Here is an 18059-nt window from a genome sequence, read left to right as displayed (position 1 = left end):
TATAATTTGTAATAAAATTTAAAAATTAATTTTTAGGAAACACAAAATTATTAATTTTCCAAAATAAAAATCAAATCTGTTTGGTGGCATGTCCCCACTTTCGTCCGCTAATGCAGTTTCTTAATCAAATCCAATAATGATTTGGATGATTATTATTTTCAATTTGATAAAAATAGCAGTCCGATTAAAAAATAACAAGATAAGCCGGAGGATATCATGATTCTGACACGTGGCCATTACGAGAATATAGACCGTCGGATATTGCTTAGCCCATACACTATTAGAATTCATTCCCTGTGACCCTTCAAAACAGGATTAGACCGCAAAAATCAACTTCCCACGCCAGGAAAGAAAAGATCAACTTCTCCCCGTCTCTCCCTCCCTAAATCCCCTTCCACGTCTCAGCAAAGGTAAAGTTTCTTCTTCTCACACTCCTCGAATCTTTTCTGCTAACCAACTCATGTTCCCTCAGCAGCCAAACAAGCTTTATTTTATTTTTGAATCCTCCACTCTTTCTAAAAAAGAAAGGTATTTAGTATCCCCGATTTTTAATTTTGAATTCGGACGCCTATTTTCTGATGATTTGCTTGCCATCTTACCAGATTTTATTTATTGGTCTTGTGTTTGTGGTTGTTGATTCTTTTATCTTTCTTCTTTATTAAAGGGTATTGATCAAGTTAAAGTTAGTAGTTGTGTTATTTCAACTCTGTTTATTTGAGAGGCCTTGATAGTTTGGTCGGTTCTTCTGAGAAAATCCATGGCATGTCTCCAACTCCTAATTATAAGTAAGAGTTTGATTGTTCACAATTTAGAATCCTCTCATGAATGGTCCGAGCCATTTTCGCTGCGTAAAGGCCATTGATATGACCAAGGGATCTAATTTTAATATTGACTTTGTTTGAGGAAAGCTAAGCTTTAGTTTCGAGCCTTGTTGAGTAGTTACGCTATAACTTGCTCTTTTAATGGTCGGGCAGGTGTCCTGCAATTCAGTCTCACTTATTTAATATACTTAATTAAGAGAAACTATTAAAGCTGAGTGCAGCTAGTAACATATTGACTCCCAAAAAATATAATGATAATATTTAATTGAACAGGGCAAAATTGTAGAACTTTTTTTGAGTCTAAAATGTTGAAAGACTTTCTTCACAGGTAAATAAACAAATTGCTATATATAACCTTAATTTTCCAGTTACTATTATGAGATTTTGATGCTGATGTTTCGTGACTTTAATTTCAGGCGACATGGGTCTGAGAGTTGGGCTGTTGTTTATCTTCTTGTTGTGCTCAACCTGGGTTTGCAATGCGAGACAACTGGGAGCTCCTGAGCTCTCTGGTAGGGATCATGAAGATCTCTTATCTATTAACTTTTTTATCCAGCTATTTCTGCTAAGTCTATTTTTCTGTTGCATTCTGCAATGTCAATCTCCTTCTCTAGTAACTCTCAACTTTGTCCTCGCCAACACATCCCCACTGCAAATTGACACTGGGCTTCTAAACAAAACAATTTTACTTTGATGATGCAATTTGAATTTGCTATGGTGGTGGTAAATTTTTTGTACTTGTGTTTTCATTTTGTTCCTACTCCACTAGACCTTATTAATCATGGCCCCTTATTTGTGGTCTGATAACATTCTAAGATTTAGGTGCTTAAGTTGGGATAGAAATTATTTTTTGCATTGGGGCATGGCCATCACAATGAGATTCACGTGTCTTTCTGATTATTTAAATGGTGTGGGTTTGACTAGATTTTATTCCTCATACCACAATATGAGGGTTGTACGGAGGAGAGTTGGTTTATGTCTATGGTGTTTGGTATGAGAAGATTTTTTGCTAGAGTAATGCCTGTTAAAATATGAATATAGCTATAGATACCCACTCTTGCTGCCTGGATCTAACCTCTTTTTCCAGCTCCCATCCCTCACAGCCCTCATCCAAATTTCTTTCTCTTTTTTTCCCCCTCTTAAATGCTAACTTTTTCACATCATCTGATTTCCACCATGCCCAGTTCCCGACTTCCAAGCCAGTGCAAAACAGTTGGGCCGTCTTCTCATTTCACTCGGAAACATGTCCTGGTTTTCATTCAACAGAAGCACGCTCCAAATTGGATATATTTCAGTTGTCTATCAACCCTATCATGGATGACCAACGTCCAAAATCTGGTTAGCCTGTTACCAGTAAATGCGTGGCTAAGAGATTGCTTGGATTTTTGGATAAATGGTTTGTATGTATTTGTATTTCCTCCGAAGTTGAAGGAAAATTATTAAGAATAAGCACCAAAAGATAATCTTAAGCATTATTCGTCTTCAAAGGGCTTCATCATAAGATTTGCTCCATCAGATTTTTCTCATTTCTTCAGTGTCTACTCTTCAAGAGGGTGCTTATACTTCAATTCATTGCTGCTTTGGACCTCATTTGCTGCTGATTATTCTGCACTATGTGTTCGTTTACTGTTTGATTTGTTGTTGAAGAGTTGTTTCCTTTTAGCTGGCAGAAGTTCTTTGTTTCTAATTTTTGCATGCTGGCGGTGGATCTCTCTCTTGGATAGGCGGCTTTTTGTTTTTTGCTTTCCATCAGTTAGATGGAACATTTCATTGTTGTGCTGCTGTGAGGGGTTCTGGGGTTGTTTTTTTCACAAAATGTCCATTTGTTAATACAAGATTCATGGGTGATTTCTTTTTATTGGCAGCTTCTCCATTTTGCTTCATAAGTAGTAATGATTGTGGTCAGTTGGATCTTTTCATTGGCATGTTATTGGATCTTTAAATTGTATTTCATTATAATATTGTAATAATTCTTTTTCTATCGAACAAAGAACCTTTAAAAATTCTATTGATAATTTTGAATCGAGATGCCTTGCATCCTTATCTCAAGGATTAATGTTTCTTTCTTGTCTATCGACAAGTCTGTGATTGAATATAGTAATTAACATTGAGCCTATGCAATGGTGTTTCATTTCTTGATTCAGTTTTGAAAGTAAACCTGAAGAAAGTGAAGGATATTCAAGCATTAGAAAGCATTGCTCAGAACGAAAACGTTTGCACATTGTGTAAGGAATACACTACTTTGGCAGTTGATTACCTCGAAGCAAACAAAACACAGGATGAGATCATTGATGCACTTCAGAAGGCCTGCTCTCGGATGCCAACTTTCAAGGATAAGGTAATCACCTTGTTTTATTGAAGTACCATTGCTTAGGGATAATATTTTGCACATGAACTTGTTTAATCGGACCCGTCTGAATTCGATGGAATACGATTTTTTTTCATTAAAGTAGAGGTTCATATTGGCAAGAAAAGAGGGGTTGTTTCGAGTTTGATTTTTCAAAACCCGTCCGAGCCTAACCTACTATGTATATATATATTCAATTTTTTTAATTATATATATTTGTATTTATATAAATAAATAAAATATATTAAATGAGAAATATGATTATATTTATATTGATAAATATAATTAATATATATTATTATATATATTTATTTTTAATTTTTTATTAAAATAAATATAAATTATATTAATATAATAAAATGATCAGGTTGAATTAAGGTAACTCGTAAACCCAACGCGCTCCAGAAAAATAAAAAAAAAATTCAAACTCGGTTTTGTGTCCAGGGCAGATTTAGGCTTGCTTTCTATATGAGTGGATCAGGTTCAGATTTGATAAAACCTGCCTAGAACCTGCCCTGTTTGTCATCCCTACTATAGCTAAAACACAAAATCGTGGTTCTAAGCTAGTAAATTTGTGCCACTTTCTGCTATAGCCTCGTCTTGCCCTCTTCCATGTCATTTTACCCATTCACTCATTGTCCCTTTTCTTGGATTTCCTAGCAGAGATATGTGAACATATTGCATATGCATGAATTTGTGTGAGTCGTGTGCTCTTATAATGTTAGGTTGATGGGATGCCTTATCATTTTGGTGGATTAAGTAAACATGGATGCGTAATTGCTTCCAAATGGACCATCGAGAAAGTAAATAGTCTTCTAGACATGCTGTACGATCTAAATATGTTCTATTCATATGTACATAGAAGTGTCGAAAAATCAATTCCTGATTGTGGGCAAAGGAAGATGATACAGGCATAGAAAGCTGAAACTTTGGAATTCGTGGAAGCTTTCATGATTTCTCTCTCTCTCAAAATCTTTAGATGCATTATTGTTGAACTCATTTCATTTTTCAGTCCTCCCACCAGATTTGATTTGGATTTTCTTCGTTTCAATGGCAGTGCATTACTTTGGTAAATTACTATAGTTCTATTTTCTTCTTGGAGATATCTTCAATCCAACCTGAAGAATTCTGTAGAAAAGTCAACCTCTGTGAAAAAGTGGTCTTCCTCGCATCAGAATTCCATGAAGATAGCTGTGGGATGTGTCATCGTGCTGTTTCTGAAGTATTGATCAAGTTGAAAGATCCTGATACACAGGTTTATCAATTTTGTTCCAAGCTACTAGCCTATGTTTCCAATTATTTATCTGATCTTTTTAAACTTTGCTTACAGTCTTTTATGTCTAAAACTGTCATGGCTTTTACTTTCTGCATTCTAGTTATTTGCATATGCAATTATTCTCCCAGTAAGCATATGTTGAGAGTGACCCCTCTTTCCTACTTTGCTTTCTACTTTCCTTAGCATATACTCCTTTGATAACTCAAAATGATGCCAGCATATAAGCTATATGTTCCGCGGATGTCTTTCTTGTCCCTACAGTGATGCAAATTTCAACTGGTTACTGTGGAAAGTGTTTTTGCTTATTAACATGGAAAATGGTTCTGTTTCTCAGCCAATGTTTCCTTTGTGGTTCTCCTTTGCTCCACTATATTCTGCTTTTGTTACATGTAATATTCAAACCAGCAAATATTATTAATATAAGGGTACTGAGGGTTGATCATACAGTTTACTTCTCCTGAAACCGAGGTGCTGATTCATGCAGTTGCATTGTTTCTTTTTCTTTGAAAGAAAAATATAAGTGTATTAGTGACAGGTGCCAAGGGAGCACCACCCATATACAAAATTTACATATCAATAAATATATTTACAATGGAAACAAAATCTACATTACTATCAATATCGTGCCCTAATATAGTAGCACCAAGATAGTGGAACCAATTGTCTTTTAAGGTATTGAAGTCAAGTTCTTTTCCATCAGAAGCATGCTTGTTTCTTTCCTTCCGAATGACCCAAAATGCAGTTGCATTATTTCTATCAGTTTATGGTGCGTAGAGGGCTGGCCATGATCTAGCTGAGCCAAAAATATATGGGTATTTAGATTTGTTTTTTATAAAAATATTGTCAAGCTTGAATTTGGGTCAAAGCTCAGTACAACTTTATTTTTAGCTCAATTTTGGCTCTTCAAAAAACTATTAAGAGTTTGAACTCGTCTCAAGAAAATCTTGCTACTGTGGCTATGATGTTACTCTTGAAGTGAAAACATATGTTAATTAGCAGAAGCTACTGTTTTGATGTCAGCTAGAGATAATCGAGCTGCTTTTGAAGGGATGCAAGTCCATGCAGAACTATGCTACAAAGGTCAGAACTGAAATGTAAAAGTTTTCATGGATTAGTTTTTAAGCGGTAGTTTGGAGTTTAGATTGTGCTGAAAAGTATATGAATGCATTGGGAGGGTTTTTTTTCATCCGAAGTAGATATAGAGGGCGGTTTGCAGGTAGGATATATGTTTGGGAAGAACTTTTCTGATTCTTTTAATCTTTTTTATCTGGCAGTGTAAGAAGATGGTTTTTGAGTACGGCCCCTTGATCCTTGTCAATGCAGAGCAGTTTCTGGAAAAGACAGATGTGTGCACCATGCTTGGTGCCTGTAAACCTGGCACTGAGAAGGCCTCAGAAGTGGTAAATGTAAATTTATCGGCAGACTCATGATTATCGCATCGTAGATGGTATATCACGCTAAATTAATTTCCAGAAAGAAAAACATAGGCTAAATTGCTGCTTTGATGTTCTTGCCCTCCCCGATGTGTTATATTTGGACTAGAATAATTAACTTGTGAAGTGATATGGTGCATTTGCTGTAAAGTATACTCCATTATATGTGAATACTACTTTGAAATTTGTCAAACATTGAATAGCCTAATATATATGGTTTGAGGTACTTTTCTCTCCTACAGATCTGTGCCTTTGGTTGTTGGTCATTTTGTTCTATTTCTGCTGGGTTTACAACATAACACACCTTCATTACTGACGGGAGAGATTGTTAGGCTATTTTATTTTTTTCTTTTGGCGAAAAAAATATATGATTAAGGTTAAGTAAACCCAAGAGTTTGTGAGATTATTGAAAGATATGTTGGTAAGGAAGTATAAGGTTTTAAATTATTTAGTGTGTAAATTTGTATTTTATAAAAAGAATTAGTCACATAAAGTACTACGAATGTATTATGAGTTAGGGAAATAACTCAATTTAGTTCCTAAGTACTCTTTTTCGTTCCAAACATTTTTGAACTTTCTTCAATGTTCAAATCATTAAATTTGTGAATAAATAAAACGAAGAACATAGCAACTGTCAGGACCCTAAGAAAACAACTTGCAGTTTATGGGGAAGTTGACGAAGGCTTAAACACAAACTATAACTCGGGTTTTTTTGTCTTTTTATTTATTTATTCATGGAATTAATTATTTAAAATGTTGAAAAAAATTCGGAGAGTTTTATGAAAATAATAAACAAGTTGAAATCGAATTGTAATAGTCGCCATATTTGGAGAATCAAATTGAATATTTGCCCTTTTATATACATACACACACTGGTACTTTGCAAAATATAAATTTGCTAGACAAGGAAAATAAATTTATAAGAATGCGAATATGATGTATTTATTGTTTATATTACTATAGAAACTTAAATAACAATCTATTTTATCTTACCAAATATGAATGTTAAAATAAAATACTTAAAATCAGTATATATAAGACTAATATATAAAGTCAACACATAAAAATATTCCTATTACAACATCTAAAGAAGTAGAATTCAAGAAAGAGAGAATTTGTTTTTTTGATGGTCAATAATCTCTTCTGTTTTGTTGAAGGTGACTTAACAAATATTGATAAACTAATTGGTGTTGAAAATATCGTGAAGCAGGATAAAGCTATCCCAAAAGACCGCCTAGTCTAAATTCTAAAACCTGTAAATGGGAGTAGCGAAAACTTGTCTCTAAAAGTCCCTTCATTGCTTGAACAAATCTATCAAAGCCAGGGTATAAGAAGCTTATCTTTGCTTAATGAAATGAGCTTTGACTATGAGAGACTACATCTTTTCTCCATTAACGACTTTCTAGCTTGAGTAAAGTGTTATCGCCATTAGCTTGTCTTCTGGCGTTATTCCTACCGTCAATCTTCTTATGCCATGCCTTCCCTTTCGTTGCATATAGGGCTGAGAATTTGTCAGGGAAACCAATTAAATTGACGAGTTAATTGGTTTAAATAATTCTTTCGGTTTCAAGAGATGGTATAATTTTTTTAATTTTTTAATATTATATATATATATTTAATTTTACAAATATGATGAAATCTTAATTATACTATATCAATGCATACTTACTGTATTAGTTAAATTTTCTCTATAAATTTTTTATGGGAATACGTAAAATTAATTACAGCATATAGGGATCCAATCCTTGGGCCCCAATTTGAGCCAATAGCAATTTGAGGATATGGCATTTTAGAAATTAGTGATGGAAGCTTTTTTTTTTATACGATTTACAAAATACACATGATTTGGATTTCCTGTTAGGACCTTAAGAAATACTCTCAGCATATAATAAATACCTTTGGTCCAAAATTGAACATTTGGATTAATTTTCCCTTTGTCAACTTCAACGGATGGAAGCATTATTTTTTGAATTTAACTGACAAAATTAGTGACTGATTGTTGGTTTTAGTTTTGTGTTTCCTTTCTAGTTCCTGTGTGTGTTAAAACACCATCTCCTTACAAGCGTGTGTTTTTTCGAACTGTGGCATTGAACAACTTGTTCCATGATTCTTGTGCCCAATATAAACTTCACTGACACATCTGGCAATCCTTTCTACTTTATACCGAGCTGAAAAGACTTTGAGATGTTTAATGTCAATTTTTTAGGTACAATCCTATTCCCAACCTAACTCCATTATCATTAGAGAATTATATCTAAAACGTTTCAATAATACTTTTGGTGTTCTCGTTACAAAGATGTTCAGTTTTAAAAATTAGAAGCTTGGAGATCTGACCGGAGAACCAAACAAGAGCAAAAGGCTTGATAACCTGATAAGCTTATGCCTCTCAAAACCCTTGCATGCATTTGATATTTTCACTGTAGAAACCACATCAGGGGCCACTCAACCACTTTCAGTATATATAAAGAAACAAGAAAGAATTAAAAAGAAAAAAAAAAAAGAAATTATGTATTAAAACAATTTTATATAAATTTACAAATCACATTGTGATAAACAAGAATCTCGCAAAATTCAGAAAACAGAAGGCAACAGGTAGCAAGAATCTCTTCAAAACCCTGCCACATTGTATTCGCTTTTGCAGCTAACGCCTTCCTTTTTCGATAAAGAGGCCATGTTCATTTCAATTTCAATTCAACTTGTAGCAACTCTTTAATACTTCCAGGAAGAAAAAGAAGCTTCCAGAATCCCGCAGACTTTAAGAGAACAAAAAAACATTTTTCTCTGAATTGATCATCCTCTTGGCTGAAGTAGATCCAACAATTCTCTCCAACTAAACAAATATAAACAGAAAAGGGGAAGGAAACATCAATAATTTTCTCATATAACCAAATTAATCAACCATGAGTAAAAGGGAAAGACAGATGACAATTCTCATGTCAAGCAGGAAATGAAGAAAAGATTCATTCACAAGGTTACAACGTTGGAAGGCAGTAACAGAAGAAAGAGAATACAGTATAAATATTAGTACCTGGAGCTGATCGTAACGAGAAAAGAGCACAGTAGCTGTCATGTCATTGGACCCCTCAAGCATATTAACAATCTGCAATAAGAAATGGGCTTTACATAAGAAATATAAATCTGACCTTACACCCTCCCTAAAATGAAACAAAGTAGCGCAGTGTTTGATGCATGAAAATATTTCTTGATTAGTCTTGATCCTTAGATATATATACTTGTCTCTGACGCATTAAAATATTTCTTAATTAGTTTTAATCCATATATATACCTTGTACATATTTACGTATACCTCTGTGTATATATTGTATATCTAGATGCAAGGATATATGATGTTCATGTCCATATGCACATGCATTTATCTGTATGATATTGCATAAAGCATGTATGTCATATAAGTACATAAACATTCATATTCTCACACATACATACAGGAATATGGAGATATATGTGTGTCTATTTACTTACAGAAAGCAGCATATATAATATGTATCATATGTAAATGCAAGTAAGTTCATTTGTGTATCCAAATGAATACGTTCATGTATGGTACTTAGAAAATGAGCACTAAAATATGTTTCGATCTACCAAATGGTACAACTTTTTTTAATTAATTCAGAAAAAGAAAATAATTACCTCAGGGTAAAATTCCTTCCTTTCTGGCAGAGAATAGATGATCAAATTTTTAATACCACGAATCTACAAACAGAAGAGTTTAAGATATTTACTTGCTTAATAAATCAACAAAACACAAACAAAATGTTGAAGTCATTATCTTTTGCAAGGAACAAAACTAGCATCACCACTAAAAAAAATCAAAAACCCAATGATAATAGCAATGGAGGAAAACCTTATATCGTTTATAAAAATAAGCTCTCTCAGTATAAAGCATAATCTTGCGTCTACCCTCAAAGAACCAAACCCGAGCTCGTGATATGTTGGATGGTTTTGTGTATCTGAAACATAATCAAGCTACTAATTATTTATACCATAAATGCCTTAATTTTAGGAAATTTTGACAGAGATAGGATTCTTACTCGCCGAGCAGACAGAAGGATGCATTTTGTAATTTCAAAAACTTTCGAAGCCTAACAAAATCAAAGTAAGAATTCAAAAATATCATAGTCCCCCCCTGCATAAAACATCAAAGGATGAATTACAATTGCAGAACATAAAACAAAAATGAGTATGTTCCATATCATACGATATCTATAAAGGTTTAAAATAAATGTAAATTACCTGAAGAGAATCTTTTATCTTGGGAAAAACCTGCATCCGTAAAATAATTATAGTTGTATCTTAGTATTTAATCAAAGTAGTAAGTACCACACAATCAGTATTTCAATTTCAACTTTGGAGCAGTACATACTAATTTTTATAAACTTGAGTGCATTGTTCTGGATTTATTACTATTTTATAATTTTCTGATATAAAAAATTACATATATATGCACATGCAAAATAATAATAAACAATAATAGTTACTTATTTTTATACAAAGAAAAGATAATAAACTATCTAACTTTACAATTTATTTTTTGAGATTATCTAACCTTATAATTTATATCAAACATATGCAACATATAGTTTTTAGAATAAGTTATGTTTAGACATTTAATTTAATAAAATATTAAATAAGTTGAACTCATAATTCAAAGGACAAACAAGAATATGTCACGCTCAAATAAATAAAAATATATTAAACTCAAAATTTTTATCAACTTGTCTTACATGAATGTTAATTTTAAATTTTCATTTTTTTAGTAAAATTTTGTAGACAATCTACCATACTTGTCAAAATCTAATCCAATAAATTCAGAATTTTTTACTTTCAACTTGTATAAATTTTCTATTAAGATGTAAATCCCTTGATTATTTCCTATGCAAAAGAAGTATGTCTATATTTAAAAGAGTAAATTTCTAATCAATTTAAGCAATCTAAACTTAAGTCATTTTACTAAGTAGGAACCAGGGAACTAAATATAGATCAGTCTTGTCCTTAGAAGAAAAAGATTGTATCAACTCCTGATACAAGATTGGTGCTATCATGTCGACGCTTGACCTTCACTAAACCATTAGAAATACCAAGGCAAGTCAGTTGCCATGGAAGTTAGATGCTCAAACAAGAACTATCTGGAGTTATGACTTTAATTAAGTTGAATTATATGCACTCCTAAAAAAAAATTGAATTTCGCAGCAGAAAGGCCTCTTAGAAGTTAATTAAAACAATGGTCAATTATATCATGTTAATCTTTCATCAGCCATGGGAACTTTTTCAAAAAAGAAACCCTCTTAACAAGACAAATATTTTTTTAGACGTACATTTTCGGAGTGATGGTTTTCTTTAAGTTGAACTACATGCACCTCCCCCACTCCAAAAAAAAGAGAGTTGAATTATATGCAGCAGCAACGCAACAATGGTGGACTATACCATGTTGATCCTTTATTTGGCACAAGATAACCCTTTTTAAAAAAAAATGAAACCGTCTAGACAAGAGAAAAATTAAAACTTATGTTTGAAAGAACACACTTCATGCTAAAATGAGTAACTGTTCAAGCACAAACCTTCTTGGAAAAATATTCATAACGAGCATTATCAGCATCTACTATTGAGTCTGCATCAAATCGTTCATAAATCTGTAAGGTTGAAGATAACAAAACACATCAGCATTAGATCAACTCAATATGCATATCCTAAAGTAAATATGCAATATTATTCAATACAAACACTAGGGTTGACATTTTACATTCGGCACTATTCCAAACTAACTATCAGCAAACATAAAATGCAGATGATGCAAAATAGTAATATCTTGGAATGGAGACACTTTACTACTATAATATATTTATGTAATTGTAATTTTTACGTATTATTAAGGATAATCTAGCATATTTCGGAATTATTACAAGCTTATTGTTTGGGATTTTTATACCTTCTTTAGTTATAAGTCTTATTTGTCATAGTTTTCTTATTTAAGACTTGTTGCCATATAAACTTTTCCCATGCATTATCTGGTCATCCTTTCGTGTCACAGTAAATGAATATGAACTGCAGAGCACCGAAACATGTCCCTATCCGACTTTCAGTTTTACTTGGATAGACTTGAATTCTTTTAACAAAACACAAAATGTCTTGCATGGTTCTTTCTTTGTGAAAAGATAGGGAATAACTTGAAGTGATAACATCTAGAAGTAGCCACTAAATAAGCAAAATGCGGGCATACCTGCCGTACTTGCAGTAGAACTTTTTGAAGAACGCCTTTATGCTCACATACCAGCTTCACCTGTATTAACAGCAAAATCAATTTTGCGGAATTTGAGGGTAGTTTTGGTTTACCACCAAATTTTAAAAAAAAAATTATAGGGAACTTAAATCTGTTTCATGTCTCCATTCATCCTATTTATTAATCCTCCCTTCCTTTTCAGAATACAAGATCGGAAAACAAGATTAATAGCCATAAGACAATAAGGAAATAGAGCACAAGTACAAAAGCCTACACAAAATAATTAGACAATTGAGATCTTTTCCATCAATAGAAGCTTCATCAAGGCCCCATAAAGACATAGATCCAATGCCACAAATCTAGTATCTACAAGTGAGATATTCTCCATCAATAGGAGCATGATCACTATACTTCACACATAGTGTTCTCATCAAAGCCTCAAATCACAATCATAACAAAAGCCCCATAAAGACTTAGATTGAACTATACAAAGACACTGAGCTGGGCCACGGTCCGAGTAATGCCTTCAGCCTAAGCAAAAGTAACGTGGAACTATTTAAGCCCAAATCATTGGCTCTCAAACGTTAAACCTAAAGTTGCTAGTAGTCCTTGGCTTGAAGCTTTACAAGAGCTTCTATAATACACTCATTTCTAATTTTGAATAGGAATATCACAGAGTCAGAGCTAACATATCAATTGAAGGTTGTAATACAAAAACTTATACAGGCACAAAATTTAGAGCACAGTGAAGAATAGCAACACACCTTTCCTTTATAATTTGTACAATGGCGATTAAATAAAGCATTCATGCCTGCGATTAACAGAAAAGATTAGATATACTTCTCGAAATTGTCAAAGGGCAATTGATAGTGTGTTTATCAATACTGCATAAGCAATAAATCTCCACAAAATCAAATACAACATGAAGTGACCCCAACAAACAATATTGAACATCAAATTTGAAGTTATACATAATCATGCACCTAAAAGAAGAACTTACACTATTTTTAGATTAATATAGTAAAATACTAGTCGCGAATACCCAGAAATCTTCTAGGGACAGCAGAGAGAACTATATAAACTTCATTAAACAGAAATGATCATAATAGAATAGTTCCTATAAAATAGAGAGTTGTTCTTCTATTGAGTTTAGGAAAATCTATAAAGTGTTACAGTCCATATTTGGACTCCCACAAAAATCAAGGAGAACTTATACTTGTGGTCAATCATCTGCGAGATACTTTTCTTTATGAGTCCCTCCACTTGAATTCAACTTGGCTTGAGTTGATTACATAGTCCCTATGGATATAAATCAAATTCATTAAGCCATTTCACTAGGAAGTTTTATTACATAGTCATTATTTCTGAGGTTCATAATGTTGTATGAACCACTTTTTTTTTAAGTTAGTTTACTAAGGTGCAAAAAGGGAAATATTATGTTTGCAAATAGACCACGAACATCACCCTCGAACATTTTTTTTGAAAGGCGGACAAGAAATCACCTTGAAGAAACGTTCTTGCATTTCTATCCACTCAAATCCATAATCTAATCCATAACCTGATCCCCTAATACAAAAACAAATTGCTCTTGTTTTCCAAGCTTTGGAAGCACATAAAACACACATCTAGAAGAAAAGCTTTTTGGCTTTCTATGACCCTCAAGATGGTTCTGTGTTAATCCTATTATAAACCACAGTTGAAGGAAGAACTCTCACATTTACTGAGTGAACTCAAGATCTTTTTGTTTGGGGCAGTAAGGACTAGTTGTCCTAGAAACTTTGTTGTGAGCCTCAAACTGTTGCTTGAAGGAGTCAGTAAGGACTAGCAATCCCATAGAAATTGAGCCATTACAGCTGGTTGTACAGTGGGATTTACAAAGATTAGTTTGTGTTTGTTGTTTGTCAAAGTTAGTGAGAACTTGTTACCGAAGTCAAAAAGTTATTCAAGGAAAGTTTATAGGTGGTGTTGTAAGTTGCTAATTCAGCTCCTTTGATGTGATTACTTGCTGAACTCGTCAATCTTGTTCCAACCAATTCATTGAATTTTTCAACCTACAAATTTTTTGTTTAGTTTAAGCTTTTTATTTACATCAATTTATTAGTGGCAAGCTTCAACTCATGTAAGCTTTTGCTCAAGGGAAATTGTTAAGAGGATAGAAACAGTCCCCATACAGTTCTTATCTATATTGTCAATTCTGATATAATGAGGTTTTATTATTCTTATACCTATTCTCACAAATATCATGTATTTTTTCCTTCAATGTAATGACAAGAACAATACCATAAAATTATCATGTATATCGGAGTCTTGATTTTCATGGATCCAATAACAATAAAAGGGGTCTGTTTAGTTTTTTCCCTAGAGCTGTTATATATGGAATTTTCACTCTTGAATAGGAATATCGCTATTCTTGTAAAATTTGGGTGTATCGAAATTAGAGCTTGAGTGAAAGAAATACATTAGTCTTAATATTTGTTCCACAGTTTTCTCCCGATGTATGTGATCTGTACTTCAGAGAAGATGAGACTCACTCCCACTTATTACTAGACTGCAGCATAGCCTGGAAGATGTGGGCACATCTGATGAATCTGATAGTCATAAGCTGGTTGGTGCTGAGCCAAAGGCGCTGAGGCAAGTTGCTATTTTTGCAGAACTTCTGTGCATTTGGTTAGCAAGGAATCACCGGATCTTTCATGAGCCATCAGCGTCATCTATGACCTAAGGGAGAGGGTGATTTTCATGCCATTCTTAGGGGCAAAAGCGCACAGACATTTTCCAATCATTAACCACCTAAAGTTTCACCGCAGCTGGGATGTTATCATACATAGGCAATAGAGAATCAGAATTTTCTGCAGTAACTTTGAGCTTTTTATTTTTGTTTATGTATTGAAGAGGATGTCTTATTCTCCACTTTTGTAATTATTTCGATCTCTTTCTCAATAAAGTTTCTTCTTTTATCTAAAAAAAAGTACTTGTTCTATAGTACATCCGGTTCTATCCCTCCTGTAGATTATCAGTTAATCAAACCATGCAAAATTCTTGTGTTCTTTTACTCCTCCGCATTGCTTTGCTTGTTACTTATCGTTGTTGGACACTACAATTCTAGGGAGAAAGGGAGGGAATCCCAAATTGTTTATTTAAGTTAGAATCGATCACAATAGAATAGGATACATTATGTTAATGTTTGAAAATTTTTAGGCCTTCTTTTCCCTTCTCTTCCGTAATATAGGGTAGTTTAAAAAAATGACTTTGGGGAAAAGTGAGAGAGACTTACCATCCCTATTTTTCTCTAGCTCTTTCTTATTTGTAACCGACCTAAGAAACTAATGGTGAAAGTTTCTTATTTTCCTTTTCCCTCAGTCCCTCAATGCAAACAGACTTAGAGAAAACAGATCACATACTATAAAGTCATATTCTACGACAATTGTTTTTGTATGAAGAGATGCTTCCCTATTTATTATTTTTTATTTAGCATTTCTATTGCTTCTATTAAATTGTTAGGCTTTTCAAGTTGAATATTAACTGATCATCATAAGTATTAAATGATTTAAATTGGTTATAAAATTGTGGTAGTATCAAGAAAAATTAAACAATAATAAACTAAGTCAACCAGTTTACAAACTTGACCAACTTTAAGCTCTGTCTCAGTTTAGATCATTTTACCTCTCTGTTGCAACAGATTTTGTTTAGGTTTCTTTGTCAAATCAACTAAAACTGAACCTTTCACACCCATATTGTTGGTTTAACAGACCGATTGCATGACTATGTTCTGTAGTAGAGGAAAAAGCTAACAGCATGCCTACTGCTGTTCTATGGCATAGTACAGGAGGTTTCTTATATCAGGCTATGCAGCCTGTGGACCACATAGCCTATTCAATAAATCAGTGTCCAAATGTAGAAAGTAAACGAGATAAGATCAGACACTAAAACATAACCAGCATTACCTGGGGTTAAATAATAACTTAGGAGTATTGTTTGCCGATAAAATTGAGCATGTCCATCCAGATACCTAAACATGTAAAATAATTTGGAATTAGTTTGACCAAGAAATACAAGATAAAAAACAAAAACAGACATGAATCAAACAAAGCAAGCCATTGTGTCTTACACTAGTACTATTATAGCATCTAAAATGTTCTTAGTAATTTGCAAATTTTCACTGCAAAGTATAGTTACCTAAAAAAGGATATATTTTTGGTCATGGTGGTCTTAAGGACATAGTTAGGGTGGGTATGTCATATCTGAGGGATAGGCTTAGTTATTCAAATTGGATAGGAGTCTCTGAGCTTACTGGAGTAGGTAGCATTTCTTCAAAGTAGGTCCATAGTGAAAGATGGAAGTTAGGTTAGGGCCTAAAGGAGGGGGAAACACCAACAAATAGAGACTCACAAGCACTTGGTATTCCAATTTGGATCGTTGTCCATGAGTAAAAATGGACTTTGGTCTTAATGGAATACACACACAAATACACGCACACAGGTGTATGTCATAATTTTCTCTCCTATTTTTCATCATTATTGTTTTCTGTTAACCATTATCACAAAGTTGAAGGATGTTATTGATGACCTGCAGTTAAGGACTAAACACACATACAGGTATAAGTCACAATTCCCTCTCCTAATTTTCATCATTGCTGTTTGTGTTAATCATTATCCAAGTTGGTTACATGTAATTGATGACCTGTATATGAGGCCTAAATCACTCAATACCAGAAGTTCAGCTTAGACCTAATGATTTGAGTTTAAATGTTTGTTAAGCCAGTAATCGTTTAGCTGGAGGCATTAAAGTTTGTCATGTCAACACTTATCACACGAAAGCTACATCACCAACGAATGGAGGACAAAAACAAGATCCACATTGCTATATCATGTTAGGAACTGCCAAATATGATCATGTTCTGGAGAAAGTACCATTGGGGGGAAGGGGTAGCAAAGTAGATACTAACAAGGAGACTAAGATGGTATTGCATTCTAAGTCATTAATACAACTAAAAATTCCCGTAACTTCATAATGTTTAATTCTATATTCTGCCAGAGAAACAAAACTAGGAAAAAAGCATGAAATAAAAAGTTGCTCTTGCTGTAATAAGTAGGGAGGTCAAGGAACTATAACCAGTGCAACTGATCTCATTCCTACATTGCACCAAAAGACCTTTTTTTTAAGATAAAAGAGTAGTAGGGAATACATTGCACCAAAAGACTTGCTGAATGAGCTTCCTCCATGGCGTTGTATTTGACACACAACCGATCTCATTCCTAGATTTCAATTGTCAAATCTACCAGCCTATCATATGAATCCAGTGAATATGTTGAACTAAGTGTGACAAGGTGATAAATTACTCTCTAAAGGATTTATGCTAGGAAGATTAAGTCCATGTGTTGTCCCTGCTGTACTTACCCGAAGAAAAATAATACATGCAGAAAGTGTATTGATAGTCATACAATCATCAAAATTATAATCGAGTTATAGGTTCCTGTACCTTATCTTGGTTGGATGCCAGATCTTAGGACATTTTTTAAATACGTTTACATGATAGACTTGAATAGAGGATATCACCAAATTTGGATGAGGTCAGGAAATGAGTCGGAACCATTCAAAATAAGGATGACCTGTGAGAATAGCTAGTTTATGGTCTATGACCTTTGGGATCTTGGGGTACAACTGGGCATTGGCGAGCATGGTCAATGATGAAATTTGGGCATGGAAGGGTATTGTGTCGGAAGAAGTTTTTCGGGCTCATTCCTTTCAATATTTTTTGGGTTGTTTGGAAGGAGAGAAATAGAGGAGTTTTTGAGAGAGTAGAAGAGGGTATTGATAGAATTAGAGAAAGATGGTTCAATCCCTTCATGTGCTGATAATGAAACAACATTTGTATATTCTATTAAGAATTTCAGTGATCTAATTGATATGCTAAGTGAGTTGTAAATTCTTTTTCTAAATGGAT

General features: G+C 33.5%; 2 protein-coding genes across 5 annotated transcripts in view; one reads left to right on the top strand and one right to left on the bottom strand.

Annotated features, from left to right (window-relative positions):
- The first annotated feature begins 261 nt into the window (after window positions 1-261).
- On the top strand, window positions 262-6116 carry LOC110811608 (saposin B domain-containing protein). 3 transcript variants are annotated; one of them, XM_022038152.2, is made up of 6 exons: window positions 263-410; window positions 1238-1333; window positions 2966-3159; window positions 4226-4423; window positions 5465-5524; window positions 5719-6116. In XM_022038152.2, the coding sequence occupies exons 2-6, from the start codon at window positions 1243-1245 to the stop codon at window positions 5872-5874; spliced, it is 699 nt and encodes a 232-aa protein (XP_021893844.1). In that variant the 5' UTR covers window positions 263-410; window positions 1238-1242; the 3' UTR covers window positions 5875-6116. The 3 variants fall into 3 exon arrangements, with proteins under 3 accessions (XP_021893848.1, XP_021893844.1, XP_021893847.1); XM_022038155.2 differs by lacking the exon at window positions 263-410 and adding an exon at window positions 472-528; XM_022038156.2 differs by lacking the exon at window positions 5465-5524 and having other exon boundaries at window positions 262-410.
- Window positions 6117-8357: 2241 nt separating this feature from the next.
- The window catches only part of NOF1 (U3 small nucleolar RNA-associated protein), a 42835-nt gene continuing 33133 nt past the window's right edge, over window positions 8358-18059 (bottom strand). For both annotated transcript variants that reach the window (XM_022038180.2, XM_022038181.2), the window contains 10 exons: window positions 16060-16124; window positions 12880-12926; window positions 12116-12175; window positions 11457-11528; window positions 10132-10161; window positions 9930-10024; window positions 9743-9848; window positions 9529-9591; window positions 8906-8977; window positions 8358-8707 (listed from right to left, as the gene is read on the bottom strand). In XM_022038180.2, the coding sequence (XP_021893872.2) occupies window positions 8633-8707; window positions 8906-8977; window positions 9529-9591; window positions 9743-9848; window positions 9930-10024; window positions 10132-10161; window positions 11457-11528; window positions 12116-12175; window positions 12880-12926; window positions 16060-16124 (685 nt within the window). In that variant the 3' untranslated portion in view covers window positions 8358-8632. The remainder of the gene's footprint in view (window positions 8708-8905; window positions 8978-9528; window positions 9592-9742; window positions 9849-9929; window positions 10025-10131; window positions 10162-11456; window positions 11529-12115; window positions 12176-12879; window positions 12927-16059; window positions 16125-18059) is intronic.

This window comes from Carica papaya, chromosome 6, assembly GCF_054855325.1.
Source record: "Carica papaya isolate Zhongbai chromosome 6, ASM5485532v1, whole genome shotgun sequence".
NCBI lineage: Eukaryota > Viridiplantae > Streptophyta > Magnoliopsida > Brassicales > Caricaceae > Carica > Carica papaya.
Note: the sequence above shows the minus strand (reverse complement) of the source record. Positions and strands in the feature narration are given on the sequence as shown.